General features: G+C 38.7%; 1 protein-coding gene across 4 annotated transcripts in view; it reads left to right on the top strand.

The window, feature by feature from the left end:
• Slc24a2 (solute carrier family 24 member 2) overlaps positions 1 to 25,809 on the top strand; it is a 226,330-nt gene that overhangs the window by 129,468 nt on the left and 71,053 nt on the right. For 2 of the 4 annotated variants that reach the window (XM_058586378.1, XM_058586376.1), the window contains exons 3-4: positions 10,958 to 10,996; positions 13,656 to 13,764. In XM_058586378.1, the coding sequence (XP_058442361.1) occupies positions 10,958 to 10,996; positions 13,656 to 13,764 (148 nt within the window). The remainder of the gene's footprint in view (positions 1 to 10,957; positions 10,997 to 13,655; positions 13,765 to 25,809) is intronic. The other 2 variants (XM_058586377.1, XM_058586379.1) reach the window with 1 other exon arrangement.

Here is a 25,809-nt window from a genome sequence, read left to right as displayed (position 1 = left end):
TGTTATTAAATATTTAAATTGACCTCAATAATATTCATTTGCCTCCTGGAAATTCTGAAGCAAAATTCAGCAAATCTAATATCTCGACTTTTCTGCATGTATGCTAATTGTGTCAAAATCTTACAGGAATTGGGTGTTGATAACAGTGCCAATAAAATTTCTAGGATCAGTTTTTAAAATGTAAATAATCAATATGTTGTATTAATGAGGATACATTTTTTAATCTAAAAATCTATAAATGTGAAAAGCTATATACTGAAAAAAAAAAGAAAAGCTATATACTGTATATCAAAATCGCTGCACTACATGACACTTGTAATCTTTTGTTCTCTTTGGAATTCAGAATGTCTCTCTCTTTTCTTAACTCTTGAATTCCATGAAAAATTTTTTTAAATGTTGGCAAAAGATTTGTTATTAATAATACTACCAAAACTTAAATCATACCTTCAATATTATCAGTTTCAACGTGTACTTGAAATATCTAGTTCCTTTTGCTCATTAAATTTTGCTATATTTTGGGCTGGGGCTATAGCTCAATGGTAGCGTACTTGCCTTGCATATGGGAGGCACTGAGTTCAATTCTCAGCATCGCATATAAATAAATTTTAAAAAGGTCTATCAACAAATAAAAAATATATTTTAAAAAATTTTGCTATATTTTGAATTTTTAATTGTGTAGACACAACCATGTTCTTCATATTTTTAATAGTCTTTACTACCTTCTCTTTAAACAAGAATACATAGTAAATCCAGAATCAATAGATTAATTATAAAATATGATTGCAAAATTGATGGTCAGACCTAGTTAATTCATTTAAGTATATCCTTAAACATAATACTTCATTTTCAGTAATCTGCTACCAACTTTTTCTGTCTAGATAATTTTATGATAATAAATATTCTGGAGTATGAGGTCCACAAAAACAGAGATTTTTGCTAGTTTTGTCACAACTAAATCCCTGAGACATAGAGGAGTGCCTGCTATATATTAAAGGTTCAATAAATATTATCAAATAAATATTGTTAAATAAATGATTTCCTTTGTTCAAAACTTGCTATTCAGAGTCTCCTATTGATGATCCAAACATTGATAATGATTCTTTCTTTCTTTCTTTTTTAGTTTATTGTTTCCTTGAAACATAAACCAGCACTCTTCCTTCAAATGTTAGAAAGTAATTGAAAACCTGGCACACCTTTGCTTTCAAATAAACCACATCCCAGAGCAGTCTGGTGGCCGCAGTAATAAATGAGGCCACCAGAGGGCCCCTCTCTTCCCCTCTCTTCAACACCTTAATACAAATCAACTTCAAATCAATTTGCATTGCTATTTGAATCTATGCCATTGTGAAGGTGATAAAAAGTCTCCTCCATGACCTTCAAGAGAGAAGTAATGAAAAATCATGACAACTGTGGGTGAATCTAAATAATAATTCTGGAGAGACAAAGGACAACAAAAATGTCTTCTATACTTCATTCCTGGGTACTAACTCACAAGTTCAAAAAAAAAAAAAAAAAAAGAATGCATATCCAATGAGCAAAAATCTTTTTTTTATTCTTTTTTTTATTATTAGTTGTTCAAAACATGACAAAGCTCTTGACATATCATATTTCATACATTTGATTCAAGCAGATTATGAACTCCCATTTTACCCCGTATACATATTGCAAATTCACATGGGTTCCACATCCATTGATTTACATATTGCCATACTAGTGTCTGTTGTATTCTGCTGCCCTTCCTATCCTCTACTATCCCCCCTCCCCTCCCCTCTCCTCCCATCTTCTCTCTCTACCCCATCTACTGTAATTCATTTCTCTCTCTTGTTTTTTTTCCCCTTTCCCCTCACTTCCTCTTGTATGTAATTTTGTATAACCATGAGGGTCTCCTTCCTTTACCATGCAATTTCCCTTCTCTCTCTCTTTCCCTCCCCCCTCTCTATCATTCTGAATTCACAACAATTGCTTGGCAGCTATTTTCTGGCTTCCATTGAAAGTAAGAGCTCATAAATAGTTATTAATATTTTTACTGTATTTGGAGTAGCATTGCCTTCTCCTCACAGGTCACTGCAAGGAAAATTCCACCATCTTGTTTCCCCAACACTTAAGAAAGCTCTGGAGCTCAGATGTCTGAATTCATATCTCAGTTCTGCCATTTACTGGCTATGTGGCTTTGTCCAATCTCCTTCAGCCTCAGGATCCTCATGTGTTAAAGGGGACAGGGGTGGTTTTAATACTTATTACTGTATGGATTCAATGAGATATAGTATATATATAAAACATTTGGCTATATTGAGCTTTTTATAAAATTACCTGTTATTACTAAAATCTGCTGGTTTGCTATAAATTATTCTTTAGTTTGTCCAGTTCCAACACTTGTTGGACTTTTCTAAAAATCACACCCTCTTATCATTCTTTCCTTAAAAGATGTAAGGTAATAAAAATGTAATACATGCATTAGTTGGAATGCATTTGGGGTTCATAACTAGTCAGAGGAAATCTGTGTGACTAATGCCAGAACATCACTAACAGATTGTGTTTGATTGGCATCTCAAAATTGTACATTATTAATTTTGAGAATTGCTCAAACAATATTATAAAATATATTAGCAACATCTGGATTTTTCTGGGGAAGGAATGAGATAACAGTGGTAGATGGGTTATTAACTCCTAAATTAAATGAATTAACACTGGTGCTTAGTGTCCTGAGTACAGAAATAGCCTGAAGCCCTTCTTGCCTCTCTCTCTCTCCATTTATAAAATGGGAATTACTGTCTTCTATGTGGCTACTTAATAAAAAAGATTAAAGAGTTCTTTAAGAAGTGGACTTAAATAATCACCATAACTATTAATTTAGCCAGTGGAATAGGCAGCTGGGGAGCTTTGTTTCCTCACACAGAAACAGAGTTCCCATTCTGTCTAGGTGACCTTACTCACCCAGGCCACCTGGTTGGTTACATTGTAAGTACCGACAGTCAGAGGCGATGGAAGGCACATAGCTGAATCCTGTCCTTAAGGATCTTACAACTTCTAGTATTCAGAAGAAGACTATCTGGGAAAACTGGGTACAGGATATACCCAATGTAGTTTACCAATTCTATGAGAAGCATTTAAAGAACTCCTATTTAAAAGCTTGTGCCATTTTCCCAGTAGAGTACACAAAAGAATTATTTGAGATGAAAGAAGAAATTTACTAGGACCTCTTTCTATTTATTTTTATCTTTCAAAAAACAGGAAAGAAATTAGCCCATGTTTAATTAATGGTTCATGGTAGCAAATAGATACAGAGATGATAATAAAAATTCACCTTATACCTATTGCTTGTCCAGAATGTTTCTGGTAATAGTATATGATGGATATAATTTGGAGACACTGGTTGAACACAATCATATAGGTTTAATTTGTCAGCTATGGTTTAGGTCTGCATCCTGATATTACCCTGGTATCCTTGCCTTACTGAGGATTCTCAAATTCTACCTTCTAATAATGTTAAAGGAGATCCCTCAGAGGAGATCCCTAAGATGAGATGCCTCTTCTTACCTGTATCTGCCCTTTCACAGGGTAAACTTTTTCAAAAGGGCCTTATTTCACTTTATCCAAATTGTGACTTTCAACAGGTACCTGGTGCTCCCAGGTGCTTACACTGGGAGTATTCACAGATCATCCCTATACTTAGCTTTCCTGAATACAGAAGCCTCTAATCCCCAATACACCCGAGGAAGGAAAACATTCCAGCAAACCTGAGTTTGTGACTGACCTGCGGCCTTTCTGCTCCAGATACTCCTCTTTTTTCAACATCCTATCAAGTGAAAGTATTCACAACAAACCCCAGAATTTCAGAGTTGGGGGGCTCCTTTCAGTTCAAGCCTGGGTTCTACCTTCTCTGAATCTTCCATGTCCAGAGAGCCTCCTGATCAAAGCCAGGCCCCCTAAGATCCAAGATGCCAACCTAGCCTTGCCAACCCCGTGTCCTTCAAATGGGACAATTCATGGGACCTGGTCAGAAGCCAGGTCAAAAAAATAGAATCTGTTGTGTCATCTCCTCCTGCCACAGCTGCCAAGCTAGGACTTGCCCAATTGACCAACTTCTGGTGTCCTACACAAATCACCTCTCACCATCCTCATCAATAAACTTGCCTTGCTTCCCAGAGAGGCCACCCTCTTCCCAAACCCAGTTCATGACCTGAATCTACTTTTGTGATGTAACTTGCCATTACTTTCCCTTTGGGTTCCTAATATTAATAAAGATGATAATAGTGCTAATATAGAGTGCTTATTGTATCTAAGCAATGTATTAACTCATTAGCTCTCACACAGCCCTCTAAGGTAAATACTCTCATTATCCACATTTCACAGACAGAGAACAAAAGCATGAAGAGATTAATTAACTTGCTCAAGGTCACACAGCTAAGAATCAACAAAAACAAGAAAATTAATCAAAGTAGCCTGGCCCTAAATTTCATGTGACACCACTTTTCAAAATTTATACCTTTATTTATTCTTATGTGGTGCTGAGGATCAAATCCAGGGCCTTGCACGTCTTGGGTGAGGGCTCTACCGCTGAGCCACAACCCAGCCCCCTTCTACTTTATTTTTTATCTTACACGAATCTTTAAAAAGCAAAATACTGTTTCTTATCTGTTTCTAGGCAATTTCTCTTCCATTCTCATTCTGGGAACGTCTGGTCTCAAGTTTCTTTCCACTATCCCAAAATATTTCCTGATAATGAATATTATTCCAACAAAGGGTTTGTCTTCTGAATGTGAGCTTCCATGACCCTCTTCTTACTTAGGTCATTTCTACTCTTTTTCTCCATTCTGATGTATCTCTTTAAAACATGCCTGTGAAATGTGTATTACTGCTTCCTGGGCTGCCAGCTTCAGCAATTCAATAATCTTTGAGATTCCTGAAGGAATCTTTTCTGAAGGACTAGGATTATGGGATAATTTCCCAGCAACCAGTGGTAATTTGAATTTGTATCTCTTAGTATTTCTGTCTTTAAGAACTTATTTAATCTCTTCTCCTTTAATGTTTTAGGGAATATACTAAGTCATAATAGAAGGAGAGGGAGATGAGTTTCCATATGATTGCGAGGTAGTCAGTTTCTTTTCCTTTTAGATTTCAAGTTTGAAGCTTTTGCCCTTTTTATCTTGTCTTCTCAGTAAGTTTTGAGATATTTTTATTTTTACCCAGGAGTGTCTTTGAGATATATTCATTTTTACCCAAGGAGTTTCTTTGTTTACTATAAATAAATGTATTGAAAGAAGAAGAAAACATCATTTTACACTTCATGTCATTTTTTTAAATGAAAATCATTCAATTCATCCCTCATATGCAAAATAAGTCAAGAAGAGATAGATAAGTATTTCATGCTTTCTCTCACATGTGGAGACTTAAAAATAAAAACTGAAAAATTCATTTTTTAAAAAAGATAATATGAAGGTAGAAGAAGGACAAATAGGGACTAGGAAGGGGGTTGGCGAGGCATGAGGAGGAGGATGAGAGTGGGTAGCAAGGAAGGTGGACACCATCATTGCAAAACATACGCATGTGTGGAAATGTTACAATAAAGCCCATTTATCTGTACAATTAACATATGTTCGTTATAATAATTTAAAACACCCTCATCCAATCTTTCTAATTCTAAGACATTAAAATTAATGTAAATTAAATACTGTATTGGTATTTCAATCACTGGCATATTTATTTTGGATTGCATTTATGACAAAATAATGCTTTTAAATTTATTTCCATAGGTTTCATAGTGCTTGTGAGTCTTTGGTATAATTAGGCACATTGAATTGGACTTGATAGAAAGTTATGGTGATCGAAGTTAATAGTTGTTGCTGGACTTTTCTGATAATTTTTTAAAATTTTTCCTCTGTGTCTGATGCCAAACCATTGGCCAGGAAAACTACCCCTTATTTTATATTTTTTTTTCTGCCTATGAAATCTTTGTAGTGACTCACTTGATTATGTGATTTGCAGGTGGCAATTATATGGTAAAATGATCCATGGGCTACTATTCTCTTATTGAGTGGTCTTGGGCAACAATATTTGCCTAGTGGTCTTAGGCTGTGCAATATTTGCCTAGTTTTGATGTGTGGGGAGTGAAAGTGGAGGCCTGTATTTGGATAAAGCACTGTACACAGTTACATCAAAACTACACTTTATATTCTGCAAAATTATTCTCAACCAGTGGCTTTCCAGAGTGGAAGAGAGACAATTTAAGGACTGGAGAATGATTTACATCACTAAAATGCTTCCAAATGTGTAACATGCTTTACTATCTGAAGAAAAATGCTTCCACATAGGTTAGATGTTTCCTTCTACTTTCAAAACAATTCTTGAATTTCAAGTGTGCAATTCCAGTATAGAATGGACAGCGGTTATGCTCAATTTAGGTACAGTTGCCACAGGACCAACTTGGAATAATTAGGAAGGGAGCTGATTTCAAATGAATAAAGATATGCATTACAGAATACTTTCTTGGAATTAAAAGATGCATTATGTACATCTTGCCCTGCTAGAAGTCCAATTGTCCTGAATAGATAGGGGTCCTGCCTTGGTGCACCAGTGTCCCAGCCTGAGACCTTTCAGGATGTGTTTAATGAATTCTCTAAGATAATCCTCAAGAAATGCTGTGTACACCACAGACTGGCCTAACAAATCTGTCCTATAGCTGGCATAGCCTTTGAATCAACCACCAGGATCTACACCTTCAAATTGGTCCAGCCCAAAATGATAGTATTTGGTGTATGATAATACACTGAGTAATAATGGCTGGTATTAAAATTGGATGGCATAATAATGGATGGTATTTAAATTACAGGGATTAAAAACAAAGCCCAATGTAAGAATGGCAAGATTAATTTTTAAAGTCTCATTAGTCTTTTCCTGAAGAAGTCATCTTCTGTTAAGTACATAGAATAAATTTGCCAAGAGGTAATAAATGGGACATCAAATTAAAAAGTTTCTGCACAGCAAAGGAAAAAATTAGGAATATGGAGAGGGGACCTACAAAATGGAAGAAAATATTTGCTCTCTACTCTTCTTATAGAGGGTTAATATCTAGAATAAAGAGCTCAAGAAACTTTACAACAAAAAAAATCAAATAACCCAATTAAAATTGGGCAAAGGAATTAAACAGACACTTCTCAGAAGAAGAAATACAACTGGTGAAGAAACACATGAGAAAATGTTCAACATCATTAGCAATTAGGGAAATGAAAATCAAAACTACATAGGGATTTCATCTCACACCAGTCAGAATGGCAACCATCAAGAATACAAATAATAATAACTGGGTGTGGTGGTGGACGCGTGTAATCCCAGCAATCTGGTAGGCTGAGACAGGAATTCAAAGCCAGCTTCAGCAATTTAGCAAAGCCCTAAGCAACTCAGCGAGTCCCTGTCTCTAAATAAAACATTAAAAAGGGATAGGGATATGGCCCAGTGGTTGAGCACCCCTGTGTTCAATCCTCAGTACCAATAATAATAATAATAATAATAATAATAATAATAATAATAATAATAAAGAATTCTAGAGAGGATGTGAAGAAAAAGAAATACTTTTACATTCTTGGTGGGACTTTAAATTACTGTAACCACTGTGGAAATCAGTATGGAGTTTCCTCGAAAGACTAAGCATGGAACCACCATATGACCCAGCTTTACCACTCCTTAGTATTTATTCTGAAGAATTAGTCATATTACTATAGTGATTCATGCATACCCATGTTTATAGCAGCACAATTCACAATAGCCAAACTATGGAACCATCCTAGGAGTCTATCAATGGATGATTGAATAAACAAAATATGGTATAGATACATAATGAAATTTTATTCAGTCATAAAGGAAAAAGAAATCATGTCTTTGCAGGAAAATGGATAGAACTAGAGACCGTCATATTAAGAGAAGGTCAAGTGTTATATATTTTCTCTCATATGTGGAAGCTAGAGAGGAAAAAGGAAAAGAAAGGTGGTAGTAGGTCTCCTAAAAACCAAAGGGAGATCATAGAGGAAAATACCAAGAAGTAGGAAATGGGGAGGGAAGGGGAAAGTGCTGGGGAATTATATTGGCCAAATTATATTATTGTATTGTGTGCATGTAAGAATATATAAAACAACCAAGTCCATCATTATGTACAACTATAATGCACCAATAAAAAATGTGCAAAACTTTTTTAAAAAAGAAAAATTTAGAAAGAATAAATTTGCCAGATCCTCAGTGGCCCATGACATCAACTGAGAACCTATTGGCTATACACATTAAGATCATTTCTTTGTCCCCATCGTTCATTTTTCCCAAAGTAGCTAAAACCTCCTAAAAGTGAATTCCCATCATCAGCAGCAGCACATTGCCAGGACAGTGCCTCAGGATGCAATTAAAGCAAGCCTACATAAGGTGAACACCAGGAACTATCAATAGATGTGGGCAAGCCCCTGAAAGTGGACAATTACCACCATGCCCTCTTTTGTAACAGGGCTACATAAAAGGAAAGTGCAGGGGTATTTTAAATGGCATTGACTCCCATTAGATTATCTACCTAAATTTACATGTTGCTGCGTGATGCATATCCATATCTGCAAAGCACACTTGAAAAAAAACTAAAGATGTCAACTTCTATTGACATTAAACAGTGGGAAATTTTATGTAGGCTTTCAGAACTTTCTATGCAATCCAGTTTTTTTTTCTTCATAGAATCTATGTACAGGGTATTTCCTTCCATTTATTGTGTTTTATGATCCTCCACGCTTGTGAGAGAAAAAGGAAGTCAGTGGGGTACTTTTTTCTCTCTTTCAGACCAAAAGACGGGTTTGGGTATTTTTCCTTCCTCAAACAATTGTATAAAATATATATTTTTTAAATCCAAACTCTCAGCTGGTGATATTTTTGCTCTTCTGAAGCCCATCCTTTTCTGTTTTATCCTGTTCCTTCATGTTCTGGGGTGTTCCTGGGATATCAATCTCAACTCACAATTATTTGTCTGCCATTTAGCCACAAGGTGTAAATTTGCTAACTGAAAAGGTGTTCTCTGACAGTTAATCTCAATGTATGTCCAAAGGCTGAGCTCACTGCACTGGAAAATTTCCCCAGAGGATTATTCTGTAGAATGGGGGCCATTTGTCGAGCTGTCTGATGTATATGGAGAGAAAATAAAAGGACCTGCCAGAGAGAAGCAGGCTCATATGGCCCCTTTCAGAGCCAAGAGAGAAATCAAAGGATAATTTCCTGTCCACTTTAGTTACCAAGCATGTTTTGGGGATCCAGGTCCTAGAGATATTTTCTTATTAGTGTTTTTAAAGATACCACCTAAACAGAGCCCCAAATCAAGGAATTTGGGCAAACTTAGTGATGCCCACAGGCTGTACTCAGAGATTACCACCAACTCAGAACCTTTTGTCTGTAGCTAAGACCCACGCAAGTTCTTCAAGGATCTATAAAAGTTTTTGGAACCAGAAGAAAAAAAAAATATATATATATATATATATATATAAATATATATATATATAAATATATATATATATAGAGAGAGAGAGAGAGTAGTGTTCCAAAGTCCAAAACCACATATCTATAAAAATCAATATTATTAAATATTTAATTGAATGTCTACAAAATACCTAATATTAACTTCGTTATCTAATTTACTTTTCTTAAAAATTACATGTGAATTCAAATCTGCATTCAGTTTTCTCACTTTCCAAGATTTTGAACACACTAATCATAAAAAATTACATATGGCCAATAATTTGAAATTCAAAATGTTAAGAACCCTCTTCATTTTTTACACAGGAATGTCTAATTTCAGGGGGTATATGGAAGCATTTAGTGTTCTTTATTTGATGCATGTGGTCAAACCTAAAAAACAAGAGTCTACAGCTCATGAAGGTTCTAAAACAGTTCTGCACCTGTCACCTCTTCTTGGTGTGTATGATTATTCCTGCAGATGCGTATCTGCTCAGATTCTAATAGGGAGGACCAGAAGGCAAGGTGGGGTGAGGGAGGTTCTGCTTTGCTGTTGCTGTAAGCACCCATAGTTGAGGTGAAGTGACAGGGCAGGGGTCTAAGTCACCTGTGTACCACTGGAGAAATCACAGGATGGTGCCCAGTTCTGCTTAAGACCAGGAGTTCACAGAGATGGAGAAGCACAGCCATCAGCTGGGTCATGTGGGAATTCTAGTGTCTCCTTGTCTAAACTGCGTTCTTTCTAAGAGGTGATCAGAGCCTCTTGTGCCCTCGTGTTCTAGCCAACCCTTCCCAACTAAACAGAACTCCATTTTAGAATAGAAAATTGCAAGTAGAGAGAACACGAGAAAAAATGGATTATCTAACTTCCAAGTATAGTTGATCCTGGTCTTTAATTCAGCAACGTAACTTCTTCAGGTCTTGTTTTATTAATGATATATGGGATAATGACTACTGACTCCCTCCAAAGATGGAAAGTGACCCTTCCATGTAATCCCATTCCCTCTAACAATAACCACTAACAATATTTTTTGCAGATTTTTTCCTTTACATATAATAAAGTATTAATAATTTATCCTATGATGTGATGTAGTAATGAATAAGGTTTTTACAATAAGTTTTCATTTAACAATATTTCTTAGATATTACCCATTTCCGTACCTGCAAATTCGCCTCATTCACTTTGATGATCACATGGTATTCCATTACATGTCTGGGCTGTATTTTAAGTGGCCTTTATTGCTGGACATTTGAGTTGGCCATTCAACTTTGACCTGTCAAGAGAATGGATGATGTACCTGAATATGCCACTGTATATCATCTACAAACATAAACGCTTTGCCCCCTGTTTTGTCTTAATTCATCCCAAGAGCAGCAAAAAATCAAATCTTTCTCTATAATGGCACTTATTATTAAATGTAAATCCTATATGTAATTTGTCTTTTATTTATTTATTTGTCTTTTGTTTTTGCCTTTTCCTCTTATGCAGTCATCTACAGCCAGGGACAAGGATGAACCAGCTCTACCGGTAGGGACCAGTGGCCCTGTCTGCCTGTCCTGTGCCTGTGGAGAGCGTGGGGCTGGGGTGGGAGGAAATCAAACTGTATGGTCAGCAAATCATCCTCTCCCTTGGAATACATATATGGTTTAATCCACTGGGTCAAGTGTACACTCTGTCCTACAATGAGTAACAACTGAATTGTGACATTTGCTGACAATTATTTTTGGTCCTAGGTTTCGAAAGTTTGAATTCTCTCTACCATTGGGCATGAACTTTTTCATGAAAAAGTTGAAAGAGAAATTTCCAAACTACATTCCAAGGGATGTTGAATTGATATTTGGTGGGGGACAGCGTGGAATCTAATGCTTGATAAGTGTCTTGTGTGTCGCATGCACATACTTTTTAATTTAAAATTTCTTTTGGTCTCATCAAAAGAAATGCTGCATGAAACTTATGTATTCAATATATACATAATGCCTGAAAGAATGTTTTAAGTTCTTCTGTAGATAGAATTCTATTCTATTGACGGATGCCCACAACAGAGTTCTTCCAGTTTGCCAGAATAAAGACACAGTAACAATAGTTATGAGAGATAATTAGCAACAGACACAATTTCCAGTCCCTGTCCAATTAACATATCCTACTTTGTATTGTGCATCCTGGCAAGGAGAAGACCTCTGAGTCCTTGTGTTTAGATATCAGTGGTTACATTTCAACTTTATTGAAGTCTCCTAACCTTAATACATGTTAAGATATATACTGAGGTATATGTATTAATATCATGAGCCCTAATCATCTGAACCCTCTATAACTTAATAGTTAATCAACACATTTAAAAGTGTTACAGATTTTCAAGGCTAAAATGACCAGTAATGAAAATATTTATGTCCCTCTCCTTCCTCCCTTAATGCTCAAAGCAAAGACATAAGATATTCATTGAGAGCCCAGAGCATTCTAGTTCCAGTCCCAGGCTACAGGCACAAACCTCAGTGTCTTCCATTGAGGAGTTCATGATCTCTTTCACTATTTAGGCACCTCTGATTCTTCTCTGAACCCTGTTGAGTTGGAAATATAATTTTAATAGAAAAAGCAATTATAATAAATCTTATGTCTACATGTACCTCACATTGAGATTTTATCCATATTTCAAGCTCACTACATGTTTCATATTTACCACCAAATGTTTGGACCCATGATCATTAATAAATATCTAACAAAATAAGGGACATGTTGGCAACAGTTTGGAAACACTACCAAAGTTACCAGATCTCATTAATGGAAGACTTAGTGGTCTAATGTGTGTCTTGAAACTCTAAAGATGACCTGGTTTAGCATTTTCTAAATATAGTTAATTACGGTGTCTCTTATGAAATTTTCTTAGAAAGCCCCCTTGAAGGTTTGGAATATAGTCAAATATTTTGGAAAACCCTACAATATGGAAGGTTGGAAGACTGTATTGAAAATAATATTTTATTTTTATTTGACTCCAGAAAAATTCCATATCAAGCTTTTGGACCAAAATTTCAATAAAAAGTTAATTCATTTGTATTATAATACCTCCTTCCCCCTTAAATCTGTCTATCTATAAAGCTTAGCTGCCTCTGAGCATCTTCTCCTGTGATAAGCAGCAAAAAAATCCATCAAGAGGAAGAAAGTAGTTTCTCTTCAAGAAAAAAATCTGTCAAAATATAGTGAATTTATGGTGAGATTTTTTTAGTCTATTTGCTTTTGTAGATAAAAGAAAAAGAGTGTGCTGGTAAACTCATCTCTAGAAGCTCATTCATCCTCTCACATCTCAGATCCATTATTTGGGCAAAGAATCACAACTAGTATGAGTTTGTGTAAAGAAAGAACCCTCTCTCCTCCTTGGGAGCCAGGAGGATTCTCCAGGGATCCAGGGTAGAAGGCCTTGTCTCTTCAGCTTTCACTAAAACAAAGCATAGTGCTTTCTGAATTAGAGCTGTGGTCCCCAGGGTTGAGACAAGGTCTCCCCAGAGACATGCAAGCTGATCCTTTGGGGATCAAGGATAAAGATATTAGCATCGTCTTCATTTACTTTCTGTATCATTCTTCTTAGTTTAAAAATAAAACATTGTATATGCTCATAATTTAGTGTGTTTATGTAGATAGGGATATTAATGTGAACATTGATATCAATATAGACTTATTATATAACTATAGTTTATTAATATGGATATTGATGTTGATATACACTCAAGAATTTTACCAATGGCATGCACCAATCCAAAATTTTAGAGATAATCCACTTCTTTAGTACCAGAAAAAACAGACTTGAAACCCACACCTCTGTCTCTCATTTATTGTCTGTGTGACTTGGACATTCATTGCACTTCTCTAAGAATGTTTCCTCCTCTATTTAGGACCAAGACTTAATAGTATCTACTTCATGGGGCTAACTTTGAGAATGAGATAAGCAAATGATGTGTTGCATGTAGCACGTTGCCTTGCATTCACTAAGCTCTAAAACAACTGGAAGCAATTAAGTCTTTTAATAGGAGAGGTTGTGAGAAAGGTATCCCCACAGGAGGTTAGAAATGTGCTCTCAAAATCTTTGGTTGAATGACATATGATCCTGTGATAGAAATGAGTGTCCACCAGGCCAGGTGAGGGTCTTATCTATAATGCATTTCTGAGAACTAACAATATCTTTGGTTTCTCTGCTCAGGCTAAGCCGCGCCTACAGCGAGGTGGAAGTTCTGCTTCCCTCCACAACAGTCTCATGAGGAATAGCATCTTCCAGCTCATGATACACACCCTGGACCCTTTGGCAGAAGGTAAACATCAGGCTTTGGTGTGGGAGCTTGTGGTGGGGGAAAGAGGATATCAAAGGATTTCCTTCACAAAACATATTGACGCCTGTCAAACTCCTCTTGGTTAGCATCTACCAGAGGAAGCCCTGCCCTCTGATGTGCTTTATGTGCCACAACTCAGTTCATGGTGGGTGGCATTGTACCAGGAGGAGGATGTGAGTTCCATGTGCTGTTTCTGTCTTTTGATACCTCCAGGATGAATACAGTTTATTATGAGGCAGAGGACAGAAAGGTTTCCCTCCCATCCAGCTACAGTAGCAGTTTTCCTTTATCATCCTAAGTTTCAAAACAGAATTGTTCATGCAGAGAAGTTGTGTACCTTAAAAAGGAGAGAGAAAAAGAACTCCAGAATTTAGGAGGGCCACGAGTAATTTGAAGAATTATGTTCACAGCAGAATATTGATATTGTACTGATTTTTTTTTTTTTTGGCAGTTGAAGGAGGGGTGGGGGGAGAGAAAGCATCTAAACATCCAAAGATCTTTAAGGTAACTGATAAGGAACAGTCATTGGAGACCCAAAGAGCCTGGGTCACCTCCCAGGGTAATTGTAAATACCATCACAAAAAATCCAGTGTGGATTTTCACAGGTTTGCTTGGTGCAATGAAGCCAAACACATTGTTTCTTCAGTTGCATTTCAGTTTCCTAAACAATTCATTTTTCCACTAGATAAATATCTGATGTGTCAAATAAATATCAGAGTTTTGCCAGTAGCAAGAAGTTCTGATATAACCAAGTCTGTTCTGCTTCACCCCGAACCTTGCAATGAGGCATAATGTTACACAGGCACTAATAGGGATCCTGGGGAAAATATGGCCTGAGAAACAGGTATGTGTATAGAACACACTCGCTCCAGTTGTCAGTCCTACCACATTCATCAGACATCTCAAACAGTTTCAAGCTTTGCTAAGTAATTTCAAGGACACAGGCAACCAAGAGTCTCACATGATGTTAAGAAAATTCTGGAACTCCAAAAAACAATTCCCTGGTTCTACCTTTTCTCAGTGGACACATGCCTATCCCCCAGAAGAATAGGACCACAAGGTCACCTCCCTCTGCAGAGCATGGAGCATTTCTGTTATGAAGCCTCTCCCTGTTACACCCCAAAGTGTTGTGCAGCTGATGAGGAGTCCCCCAGTACACCCTGCTGCATAGATTTCATTACTGTTTGCAAGTGATAATCCTTCCTTGGGGCATCCTGAATACCATTACTCTATTAACCCAGAGGTCTATTAACCCAGACTGGGGCTTTAGACCTGCTCACTAGCCTTCTTCTTTCCCTTGAGTACAATCACAGAGGAAAGAGTAAAGGAATCGCAGACCAACTGACACAAAGCAGTCTTTGCGTGACTTTGGGCTAGGCAGGATCCCTCTAGAACCTGGCTTCTTCATCTGCAGTAATATTTCTCATTGTCAGGCACTTTACAGTTGATAAAGCATGTTCATACTTGTAAACTTGTGCGTCACAATCATGCTGCCTAGCTAACATTATTCTCCTTTCATGAAATATTGGACCTCCACCCACCCCCGCACAGGCTCAAGTTTCTCTCCTGTGCTCCCTGTGCCTGCACTTTCTTCCAATCCATCCTCACCGCTTCCCCCAGAGGCTACCTAGTGGGTCTTCACTTCTTCTATTGCCTCCATCTACACACAGTTTCCACACAGCAGCCCAAGTCATCTTAAAAAGTAAATTGGATTATGTCCACTCCGGTTTATAATCTTCAGCGGTTATCAGGGCTCTTAGGAAAATTATGAAACCCTAGCCACGGTCTACATGATCTGCCTTTTGTTCCAAACTCAGTTGGGCCCACTTTGTTTTAACCACAAGGGGCTTGCCATCTTCAGACAGACGCCTCTTCTAGGCCTTGGGATCTTTACAGTAATCTGTTCCCACCACCAGGGCACTTTTCCCTCCCTCCACCCCCTCCCATTTCCTCCAGCTGTACTTCTTCCATTATTCCTGATCATCCGGTATAAATCAAGGCCCCAACCCTCTCCTCTCAGTGCACTCTTTAGTTTTACCTTATCGCACACTTTAGAATTGTGTGGTTATGTCTTTTGTTGCCTGGCTGCCAGGATACAATAAGTTTGCTGAGAGCAGGGGCTCTACATTATTCACCAGTTGTCACCAGATCCTAGCAGAGTGCGTAGTAGCTGCTAAGGCTACAAACCTAGCCAAAGTCATGACATTGAACTGATAGCCACATGCTTCTGAAGCCTGTAAAGCCATACCTTAAAACTGTAGGTGAATTATTTCCTGGTTATTTTGAGCTACCATCTTCTCTACCCCCATTTTCTTCTACCCCCATTGTTGAGAGAAGAGAGGAATCATTTTATCTGCCCCCAACTCAATCAAGAGCAAGTGACCGTTTATTTGGGGCAAGGCAGTGTTATGTAGTAATTAAGAGGAAAGACTCAAGTCCACACTCTGGATTCAGATCCCAGTTTTGCATTTACTAGTTGCTTGACCTTGAACAAGTTACTTCACTTCTCTATTCCTCAGCTTCCTCATCTGTAAAACCAGGACGATACATATCAATATCTGCACAGTAGGGTTACTGTAAGGATTATAGGAGTGAATATGTACACAGCTTTTAACATGTTGCCTAGCATACCATAAGTACTATAAACAGGCTTGGAATTATTTTACTTCATTATTTTGAAAAGTGATATTTTTTAAATTTTGTAATATTCAAAAATTATAGTGAAAAAAATGCCTTCCTCCTCCATCAACACCCAACCTCAATTTTCTCCATTTCTCTTGAAGAAACCACTGTTATTGTTATCAATTTCTTGGGACTCTTTCCAGAGATATGCTAACATATATAACTTTGTGTGTGTGTGTGTGTGTGTGTGTGTGTCCTTGCCCACAGGTCCCGGCCATCTATATTTCTCTTTTTGTTTGGAGGAATTCAGTTTGTGATAGGGCTTGTTTGTATTTTTCCTGTGTAGAGGGGAGGTTATGTTTTGTTTCTGTGAGATAAGAGGAAGTGAATCTGGGTTGTCTCGGAGTAGGGCCCTCAGTTATTTTCCAAAACACCTGGTCCTCGTGGAGCTATGCTGCAATTAAGCTGTTTATTCCTGCCGTGGTGAGCTGTGCCTCCAGAATCTGAGCTCCTATTTTCAAGGTGAACCCTCTCCCTGAAAGACATGGAGGGCTCCAGTCGTGAGAGTCTGAGAGATGCTGAGAGCTCTAATCAGTTCTGGACCTGAGTGATTAGAAAATATGGAAAGCACTTGAGTACTTTAAAATTGCTCCATAGCACATAGCCAAGAAAACAGATTGCTCTGGTATTTTTCCCCCAAAATTCACAATCATTTTCCATTCCAAGAACAGCCAAAAAAACATTAACCCACAGCTCTCAGAAATAGTCATCTCTCTTTTACTTTGCATCAAACCACTTGAATTCACACATCCTTGTGCCAAAATGCTACCTTTGAGTACCATAGAGCTTACAGGTTACAGCACCATGTTGATTCCAGGAACATTACAGTAGCTTCCCTTCTGTGCCCAAAGACAGTCCACTGATGTTTCTGACATTCATCTGAGTAATGCATAGGCACCACTGGTATCAGCAAGCATTCACAAAGGGACATATTCAACTGCATTTGAAAACATCATCTAGGACAGATGGCCTAGGAAAACACATTTCCCTTTGTCTCATCTCTGCAACTCAGGTATTTTTTGTCTTCTAAAATTCAGTGATTGAGTCCTTGCTAAAAGCTTTCATTAATGGTTGTTGGTTCGGCCTCTGAGTCTGAGGCCCAAGATCCAGCAGTGTTTGTGTTTCACTCATTTATTGAAATGTCACAAAGCACCCAACATTCAGTGGCTTAAAACCACTACCACGTTATTATTGCTCATGATTTTGTGCATCAGAAATTTGGACAGGGATCAGGTGGGTGATTTTCCTGTTCTATGTGGTATTGGTGGAGGTCATTTGGTGGTATCCAGCTGGTGGATAGGTAGGTTAGAAGGTCCAAGAGTGTCTCACTCACATGACTGGCACCTTTAAAAGTACAACTGGAAGGCTGGGTTTAGCCGGGTACCCACATAGCCAGACTTCTTACGTGGTATCTAAGTGTTCCAAGAACAAATCTTCCTGGAAGCCTAGGCAACAGGTACAAGGTTTGCATGACCAGGCCTGGGAAGTCCCAGAACATCACTTCTACTACATTCCATCAGTCAAGCAGTCACTAAAGCCAGCCTAGACCCAAGGAAAGATTTGCATCTCTACCCCCTCAATGGGAGGAATACAAAGAATTTGAAGCCACTTTAATTCAACCCAGACTTTTTCGGAGATCCACACCATGGATTGTGCATTGTTGTTTGACATGCCCTGGGCAGTCCACACTGTGTGGAAGGAATATGCCAGTCAGTCTGCCAAGCAAAGCTGAGCGGTGCCTTTTCAGGGACACAAAATTCTGAAAGGGACATTTTCATGAAAAAGAAGGAATCTGCCTACAGCTTTTAAGAATGGTTGGAATAAAGATTTTGGAATAAAGATATTACTTATATTCATAAGTAAGCCTTGGGGAACTAGATTTATCAGTCTTTGAGATTACACCATGATTCTCTGAAATGATCTTTCTAAAAAAATTCACTGTCCTGTGCTGATTTTAACATTTTCTCTGAACAAACTATCATGCTTTCCTAGGTATACATCTTTATGAACCTAAAACAAAGATGCTGGATGTAGCACTCTGGGAGTCAAGCAGCCTCTCCTGTCAATTTGTCTCATTTTAAAATACTAACATTTGCAGGGTGCTTACTGGCAGGCCAGGCACTCTGCTGAGTGTTGCATGTTAACCAACTTATCCTTAGCCCTGTCCCACTCCATCATATGCAGGAGGACACTGACGTGTCTTACCTCACTACTGAGGCACAGGAAGCCTGGCAGAGCTTGGCTTGAACTGATGTCTGCCTGACTCTAAGTTGTGTTGGTGCTTCTTATACTCTTGTGCCTCCTTGTACAGCCTCATGTCCAGCTCAGTGTTCCTTGAATTCTTGGTGTTGACAATGACCTAAATCCCACACACCTCAACCTATCCCTGGACCAGTTATGCATGACTCAATCCAAAAAGGTGTGGGTTTCCCACTGTAATCCCTACACAGAAAAAGGAACCCATAGCCAATTCTACTCTGAAAGGGTTTAATGACCTAATGATGACAACAGAGAGATTGATGTGGGGACATTTGCTCCCTCTCAGCATGTGCTCTAGAGTCAGAGTGCCTGGGTTCACATCACCTCCGTCTCTTGCCCTGAAATCTAGAGCTTTTCAGCCTTGTGGACCTTAATTTTCCACTTGTAAAACTGGATACTTACAGCAACACTGTTATAAGCATGATTGCTGTCACTCGAATTTTTATGTCCTGGTTTCTTCATTCATAAAGGGGGGAAAGATAGTTCCACTCTCCTAACTTTAGGATGAGGATTCAATGCATTAATACCCCCAAAAGCATGTAGAGAGAACCCCATGACTATTGGCAATTATTTTTCAGTTAAAATGATATTCTGTGTCATTTACCAGAATCCAACTGGCTTAACTTAGTAGTTTTTTAGAGCTTAATTATTCTTCTTCAACCGGAGTCCTGGAGTAAGCAGTACAAGGCTCTGCCATCAGGGACCCAGTCGCCTTCTGCTTTTTTTATTTTTCCATCCATAGCGTGTGTCCCTTATCTTCATCCTTGTAGGTGGCAGCTAGTCCCCTCTCCACACTCCCCAGCATCCAGCATCTGTAATCTGACAGGAGGAAGGGGAAGGGGAGGACAGGGAAGTTCTGTTTTTAATCAGAAGACCATCAGGATTCCTGGAAGTAGACTTCCACTTACATCACATGACACAGAACAACACGATGTGACCACCCCAGCTTCCAAAGGAGCCAGAAGCAGGCACACCGCCTCCGCACTCAGAAACTAGGCTGTGCTTGGTTAGGGAGAAGGGAGGGTGGACGTTAGGAAAGCAGCCCCAGTGTCTATCGCCTTGATATTACCATAGGGAAATTTCACTCCAGTTTCTCTTGTCGCTGTTGTTACCACTCCTACTTATGAAGACGTATGCTTCCTTTGTCAGAGTAGAAAAATCTCTCCTCTCCCCAGGTTTGAAGTAAGAGGAGAAAACATGCTGGGAATAAAGATGCTTAGGATTGGCCTTTTGCAGCAAAGACAAGCATAGGAGAAAATGGTGGAACTTCCCTCTCTCCAGCCTGCAAGCCCTGCTGGTGCTGTTTCACTAGCCAGGGTTCAGGAAAGGGAACACTGCACCATGTTGGGTCTTGTGATGCTCCTGAAAGCCCCTGCAACCCAGGCCCTGCTCCCTAGACTGGGAACTGGTAGCTTATGAGGCAGATGACTATCTATCCCAGAGACCTCAGAGTAAGGGGTACCACAGTCTTCTCTGGTGATCTGTCACCTTAAGAAAAAAAATAGAGATAACATTTGCCTAGTGAGCTATCATAGAGCTTATTTACCAACAGGGCTGAGAAAGTTTAGGACAGCAGCAGGTCCCCATGTAATTCCTCACAGGGAATTCTCTTGAGGCTCTTTTTCCTAATAAACCTTCAGAACCCTGTAATAAGATGTCTTAAAAGGACACTAGCCTCATATTACAATGCCTGCCTTATTTGCCATTAAAAAGACAGGCAAATTTCCCCACGGTAATTTCACATCATCAGAGCTAATCTCTGTGCTTCCCGGCCAACACACTGTCACCTTCCCTCAGAGCAGTTGGGGAGCTTCCCAGGACAGCTTTCTTCCCTCTCTGAAGTAACTGTGACATTCTGATGTCATTCTTCTCCTGGCTTTCAGTCTGGTTTAGGCAATGGGAAGAAAGCAGGTGGCTTCAGTGACCTCGATTCTCCAATGTCTTAATTGGAAAATGAGTAGCAAATACCTATTTTCTTTACCACCTTCCATGGTCCCTAGATCATGGATTTTCATTTTTATTTATTTTTTAACAGCAGGGCCCTTTTGTTCAAAGGAACTTCCACAGAGAAGAGTGAACACTTAATTTAAATGTTTAGCACTACGAGGAGTTTACTCATATCAGGTCCTTTTATCAGTGTGCCTAATTCAATAGCCTTCCTATAGATCAGCAATCACAAACTAAAAGAAAGAAAGAGTACACTCACAAATGTGACAGAGCCCCAAAGTACCTAGGACTTTTATGCAAAAATGATCACCATCACCATCCTTTCTGATAAACATAAAAGAAGAGCTAAATAAATGTTAATACATTACCAAGATAGCCATAGTTCTCAAACTCTAAGCGCGATGCAATCCTAATTGAACTTCCAAAAGATATTATTTTGGAACTTCATAATTTGATTTGTAAATTAATGAAGAATAAGATGAGCAAAGACATTTTTGATAAAAAGTGAAAAAGGAAGGTATGCCCACCAGACAGCGAGGCAGCATAAATCAGCAGTTTTGGGATGTTCTGGTTGAAGCATTAGAGAAGAAGGAGGAGAGGCTAGACCAGAGGCAGCCAGGGTCCTCCCTGAAGTGGCTTGAGGGGCCTGGAGGATGTGTAGACTGCTCTTGTTGAAACATGGTGGGCAGGAGAGGGAGGAGCTCCCCAGAGTAGCAGAATCGCCCATTTGAAGGACAAGGCCTCATTCCTGAAGCAGTGGAAGCACACATTTACAGGTGTGACCTCACATCATGACAAGGGGCCTGGTGGGCGTCCAGTGCAAGCATGGTAGCTGGCACAGAATAAGCACTCAACGCAGGTGAGCTCGGCTTGCCAGATCTTGAGGAAATCCACACAAATTCTGTGTGAACCTCGAGGAAGGACCATGGGGGAAGTGTTCCTGGAGACAGTGCATCTTGAGAGTGGGTTCTCGAAGAAGCAATGTGGGCAGCAGAGGAGCTGGCTGACTCAGGACGACTCAAACCTGTGGATTGTTGCCCATCCCCAAACCAGGGCTCCTTTGCCATGAGCTGGCATGTGGCTATGTGCCCACTGTGCAAACATTCGAATAGTCCCTCCTGTTGAGGGGTGCTGGGGATGTGTGTGTGTGTGTGTGTGTGTGTCCCCATGTGTGATTTAGGTGTAGGAAGCTAGGGGCTAAGAGATGATGAAAAAAAAAACAGGGAGTAGAACTGTGAGTACTTCTCAGCACCACGTAGTCACCTATGTGATTCTCTCAACAATGGCTGTGGGAATTCACATGCGATTGACCTCTGAGGAAACTGAGGTTCCGAGAGGTGGCATGACCAATTCACAGTCCCCAGCTGTAGGGTTTGACTTCAGAGCTAGAATGCCCCCACCCACAGAGGACTCTGATCTAGAGCCACATATGCCCATCTGCTGTACACAGAACCATATGTCTCTCTATTCTGTAAACTCATTCTAGTTCTGTAACATATACATTTAACGTCAACATGGAGCTGACACTAAGATTAAACTTTCACTTGCATGCTGTTTTTTTTTTGTTTTTTGTTTTTGGGGTTTTTTTTGCCTCTCACCAAAACTAGAGCTTGTTATTTCTCCCAGTTTCTGTTTTACCAAAAAAAAATGCTTAAAATGAGCTTTCATACATTTTCATTTGATCCCACAGAAAACCATTTCATGCCTGATTCATTCAAAATGTAGAGAAGTTGTCCCTGAAAAGCAATATTGTAACCTTTCTTTCTGTCCCAAGTTGTACATCAGTTTAAATTAGCAAGAAAGATGTTTGCATTCAGACTCAGCTCAGTAAGTGAATAGGAAACAGGAGAGAAAATCTTCATGGGAGAAGGAAAAAAATCCAATCTACTGGCCACAGTTTAATAAGGTGACAGTAGTAGAAATCCCTGGATAGAGGAAAGCAGGCTATTAATGCCTCTCACAGAGCAAACACAAGACAGGTTAAAAAGCTCCTCTCTGTAGGGAATAGTAGTGCATTATTCCCATATTTGAGCACCAAAGATGGTTGAAATTGAATCTGCCTTAGTTATAAATAAATATCATTTGGGACATAAAGAAATGTGAATAGTTTTACTGAAATAAATGCTTTTGAGCATGGGAATGAAAAAGACAATGAAGCATCCATAAAATTATGGTTTTGTGTTTGTTCTCTGGCACTTACCTTCAAAAAGTACTTTCTTCAGAAGGGAGGACTCATTCCCCAGAGATGAAAGGCAACTGTCACAGACATCATTCAATATGTAGGCGACCAAAGAATTAGGGCAATCCTGCAGGTGAAAAAGCACTTCATGTTACCCAAAACGACCCATTCAAAATTTAGATACATGAATGTCATCTGTGATATTGAATATTCATGGTGTTTTCTTCCATGAATACGAAAGGCATTTAAATGAAAGAGACTTCTGATCATCTACTAAATGGCAGGGCCTCACTTACTGAACTGCAGGTCAAATGATTTGCATTCAGCAAGTCACACAGCTCTTCCTAGTTGGCTTTTCTTTTCTTTTCTTTTTAATATTTATTTTTTAATTGTAGTTGGACACAATATTTTATTTATTTTTAATGTGGTGCTGAGGATTGAACCCAGGGCCTCGCACATGCTAGGTAAATAATCTACTGCTGAGCCACAATCCCAGCCCCTTCCTAGTTGGCTTTTCCATCTGGGGTTTGCACTGAGCAATGCATCAACTCCGGATGCAGAACACATTGTAAACAATGTTCAAGTGGCTGTCAGGGGACCGTTTCTCTCCTGACCTCACATGATCAGGTTTACCACATCAGGGCTCTTCACTTCAGCTATTAAAAAAACTCCCCCCAACACACACACACACACACACACACACACACACACACAGTTCTTTACAGGTTGTTTTGAACTTATTTTATACATGTGCACACACATGCATTTGCAAATAGTCAAACAGCATTGTTGTTTATATAAAGCTGTTGTTTATAGAGGTCTACATCAGATTGCTTTGTGTGTGTGTGCACATGCACACACACACACACACACACACACATATATATATATATATATATATATATATATATATACATTCACATATCCACCTACTTATTTACAAAACACTTTCCCATTGCAGGCCTTCATGAGAGGCAAACCCACTGGTAATGTTTCTCTTTATAAACCTCCACTATAGACAAGTTTCTGGGGCAACATCAACCAGTGCTTGCCCCAGACTTGTTAACTTGTAAGAAAACAGTTTAAATGCTGTAGCTGAATTTAACCTTTAGCAATGCAGTTGTAGTACCTATGCAGCTGCTTCTCTTTGTCACTTCTCAGAGTGGTAGCACTTAAGCCCAAGTAGTGAATATGGGTTTGCTTTAATTTTAAGGCCTCAAGTCCCCAACAATCATCATTGGCTAAATCCCATAATGAATCTAAATCCCATAGTGAATCAATCTCATGTCAGAAAACTATTTATAATGAAAATTTTCCTCTGCCATTTCTGAAATAAACAAACAAACCAACCCATGTAATTCTTTATCTTTTTTCTTGCATTGCATTTCTATGAATGATGTAATGGGTCCTGTGAAGCTTCCAATCTGGGAAAAGTTAAAAGTTCTCTTCTTAACCTCAGGACTACAACCCATCTGGTCAATGCTAGTGAGGTTTAGAAGTGAAAAGCTGATTCTAGCTCAAAGGAGACCTCCTGTGGTGTGGCCATTTAGATATACTCTCTATTTCAGTGTGGTACATGCATGGTAGCCTCTTCCTATACAGTTTTGGAGGAGCCGTGTAGATGTTTGAGCAAACACTATGGAGCCAGCCACCTGGGTTGGAATTCCCACTCTGCCACTTACTAGCTATGTGACATTGGGCAAGTTATGTAACTTATGTGTTATTCAGCTTCCTCTTTTATACAGTAGGGAAGAAAATAGTACCTATCTCTTAGGGTTGTGCAGAGTATTCAATGGAGTCTATGCACAGAGCACATAGAAGTCTATATGGAGTGCATCACCAGGTCTATATAGGTATCTGCCAAAAAATTATTTTCGGGTGTTATTTTTATTGCAACTATAATACTTTTAGATAGCTCTTAGTGGCTCAGTAATAAATCATTGAAATCTGTTTTCTATAAAAAGCAGCCTATTTACCATGTGCCAGTTATTCAGGTCCTGGTATACCTATCTATGACATGAGAACTGATTTCCTACTGATCAGCTTCTGTGGAAGTAAACATTATCCCAAAGCTATACAAATAGAATCTGTGTTCATAAAGTTCTCCTGTCTTTTGTGCCATGACAAGGAAATCCCTGGACATGATACTTAACTTGTTTTCTCCCACAAAGTCCGGATTTCATCCAGGAGCCACATATTCAACATGTTCAGCAGAGAAAATAAAATATTTTTCTCTTTTTGACATACATATAAAAATCTGAAAAAGCAATTACTGCATTAATTCTTTAATCCTGCCAAAACACATAGGCCATCATTTGAGGGAGCAAGAAGATAATTGCACACCCTGACTGCTACCTCATCAGATCTCTGTCTCACTGGCAGGCATTTGCTATTTAATCTCAGGTGCATAATTGATGATTTGTGAAACATCTTCTACCCTTTCTGTGCCTCCTGGATTTTAAACTCATTTACATAGTCCTACTTGTCCATACAGGATTTAAACAGGAGTAATGATAAATGGATTTACACTTAGAACATATGAAATTTAGAGGATCATGTAAATTGTCTTTCTCCTTTGAACTCAGTCCTTTAAGTTCTTCATCATTTTGAATTATCATTTCTATTGTGGTCAGGATCCAAGTATTGAATAAAATAGCATCCACAAAAATACCGTGGTATTGAATGCATAATTACAAGGATAGTTCTTACTCCTAATTATTTCCACATCAGTGACCTTAATTTCCTTTCTGTCCTCCAGTCTCTTTTCCTTCAATTTCATTCTGTTCTCAAATTCTCTTGCCTTCGCATACTTCTTACTTATACCTTGCTTTTCTTTTCCCTTGGATGACTAGCATTTTAATTTTTTTTTCATTTCATTGTTCTTCCTCTCCTCCCCTAGGACACTTTTCTTATTTGCTTTTCTAATATAGTTTGATGCTTCATGCACCAGAAAGTAGCTG

The sequence above is a fragment of the Marmota monax genome, unplaced genomic scaffold, assembly GCF_021218885.2.
Source record: "Marmota monax isolate L192 unplaced genomic scaffold, Marmota_monax_Labrador192_F-V1.1 WCK01_AAM20220418_F8-fsc00033, whole genome shotgun sequence".
Classification (NCBI taxonomy): domain Eukaryota; kingdom Metazoa; phylum Chordata; class Mammalia; order Rodentia; family Sciuridae; genus Marmota; species Marmota monax.
The sequence above is the reverse complement of the archived record's forward strand: the minus strand, read 5'-3'. Positions and strand labels throughout refer to the sequence as shown.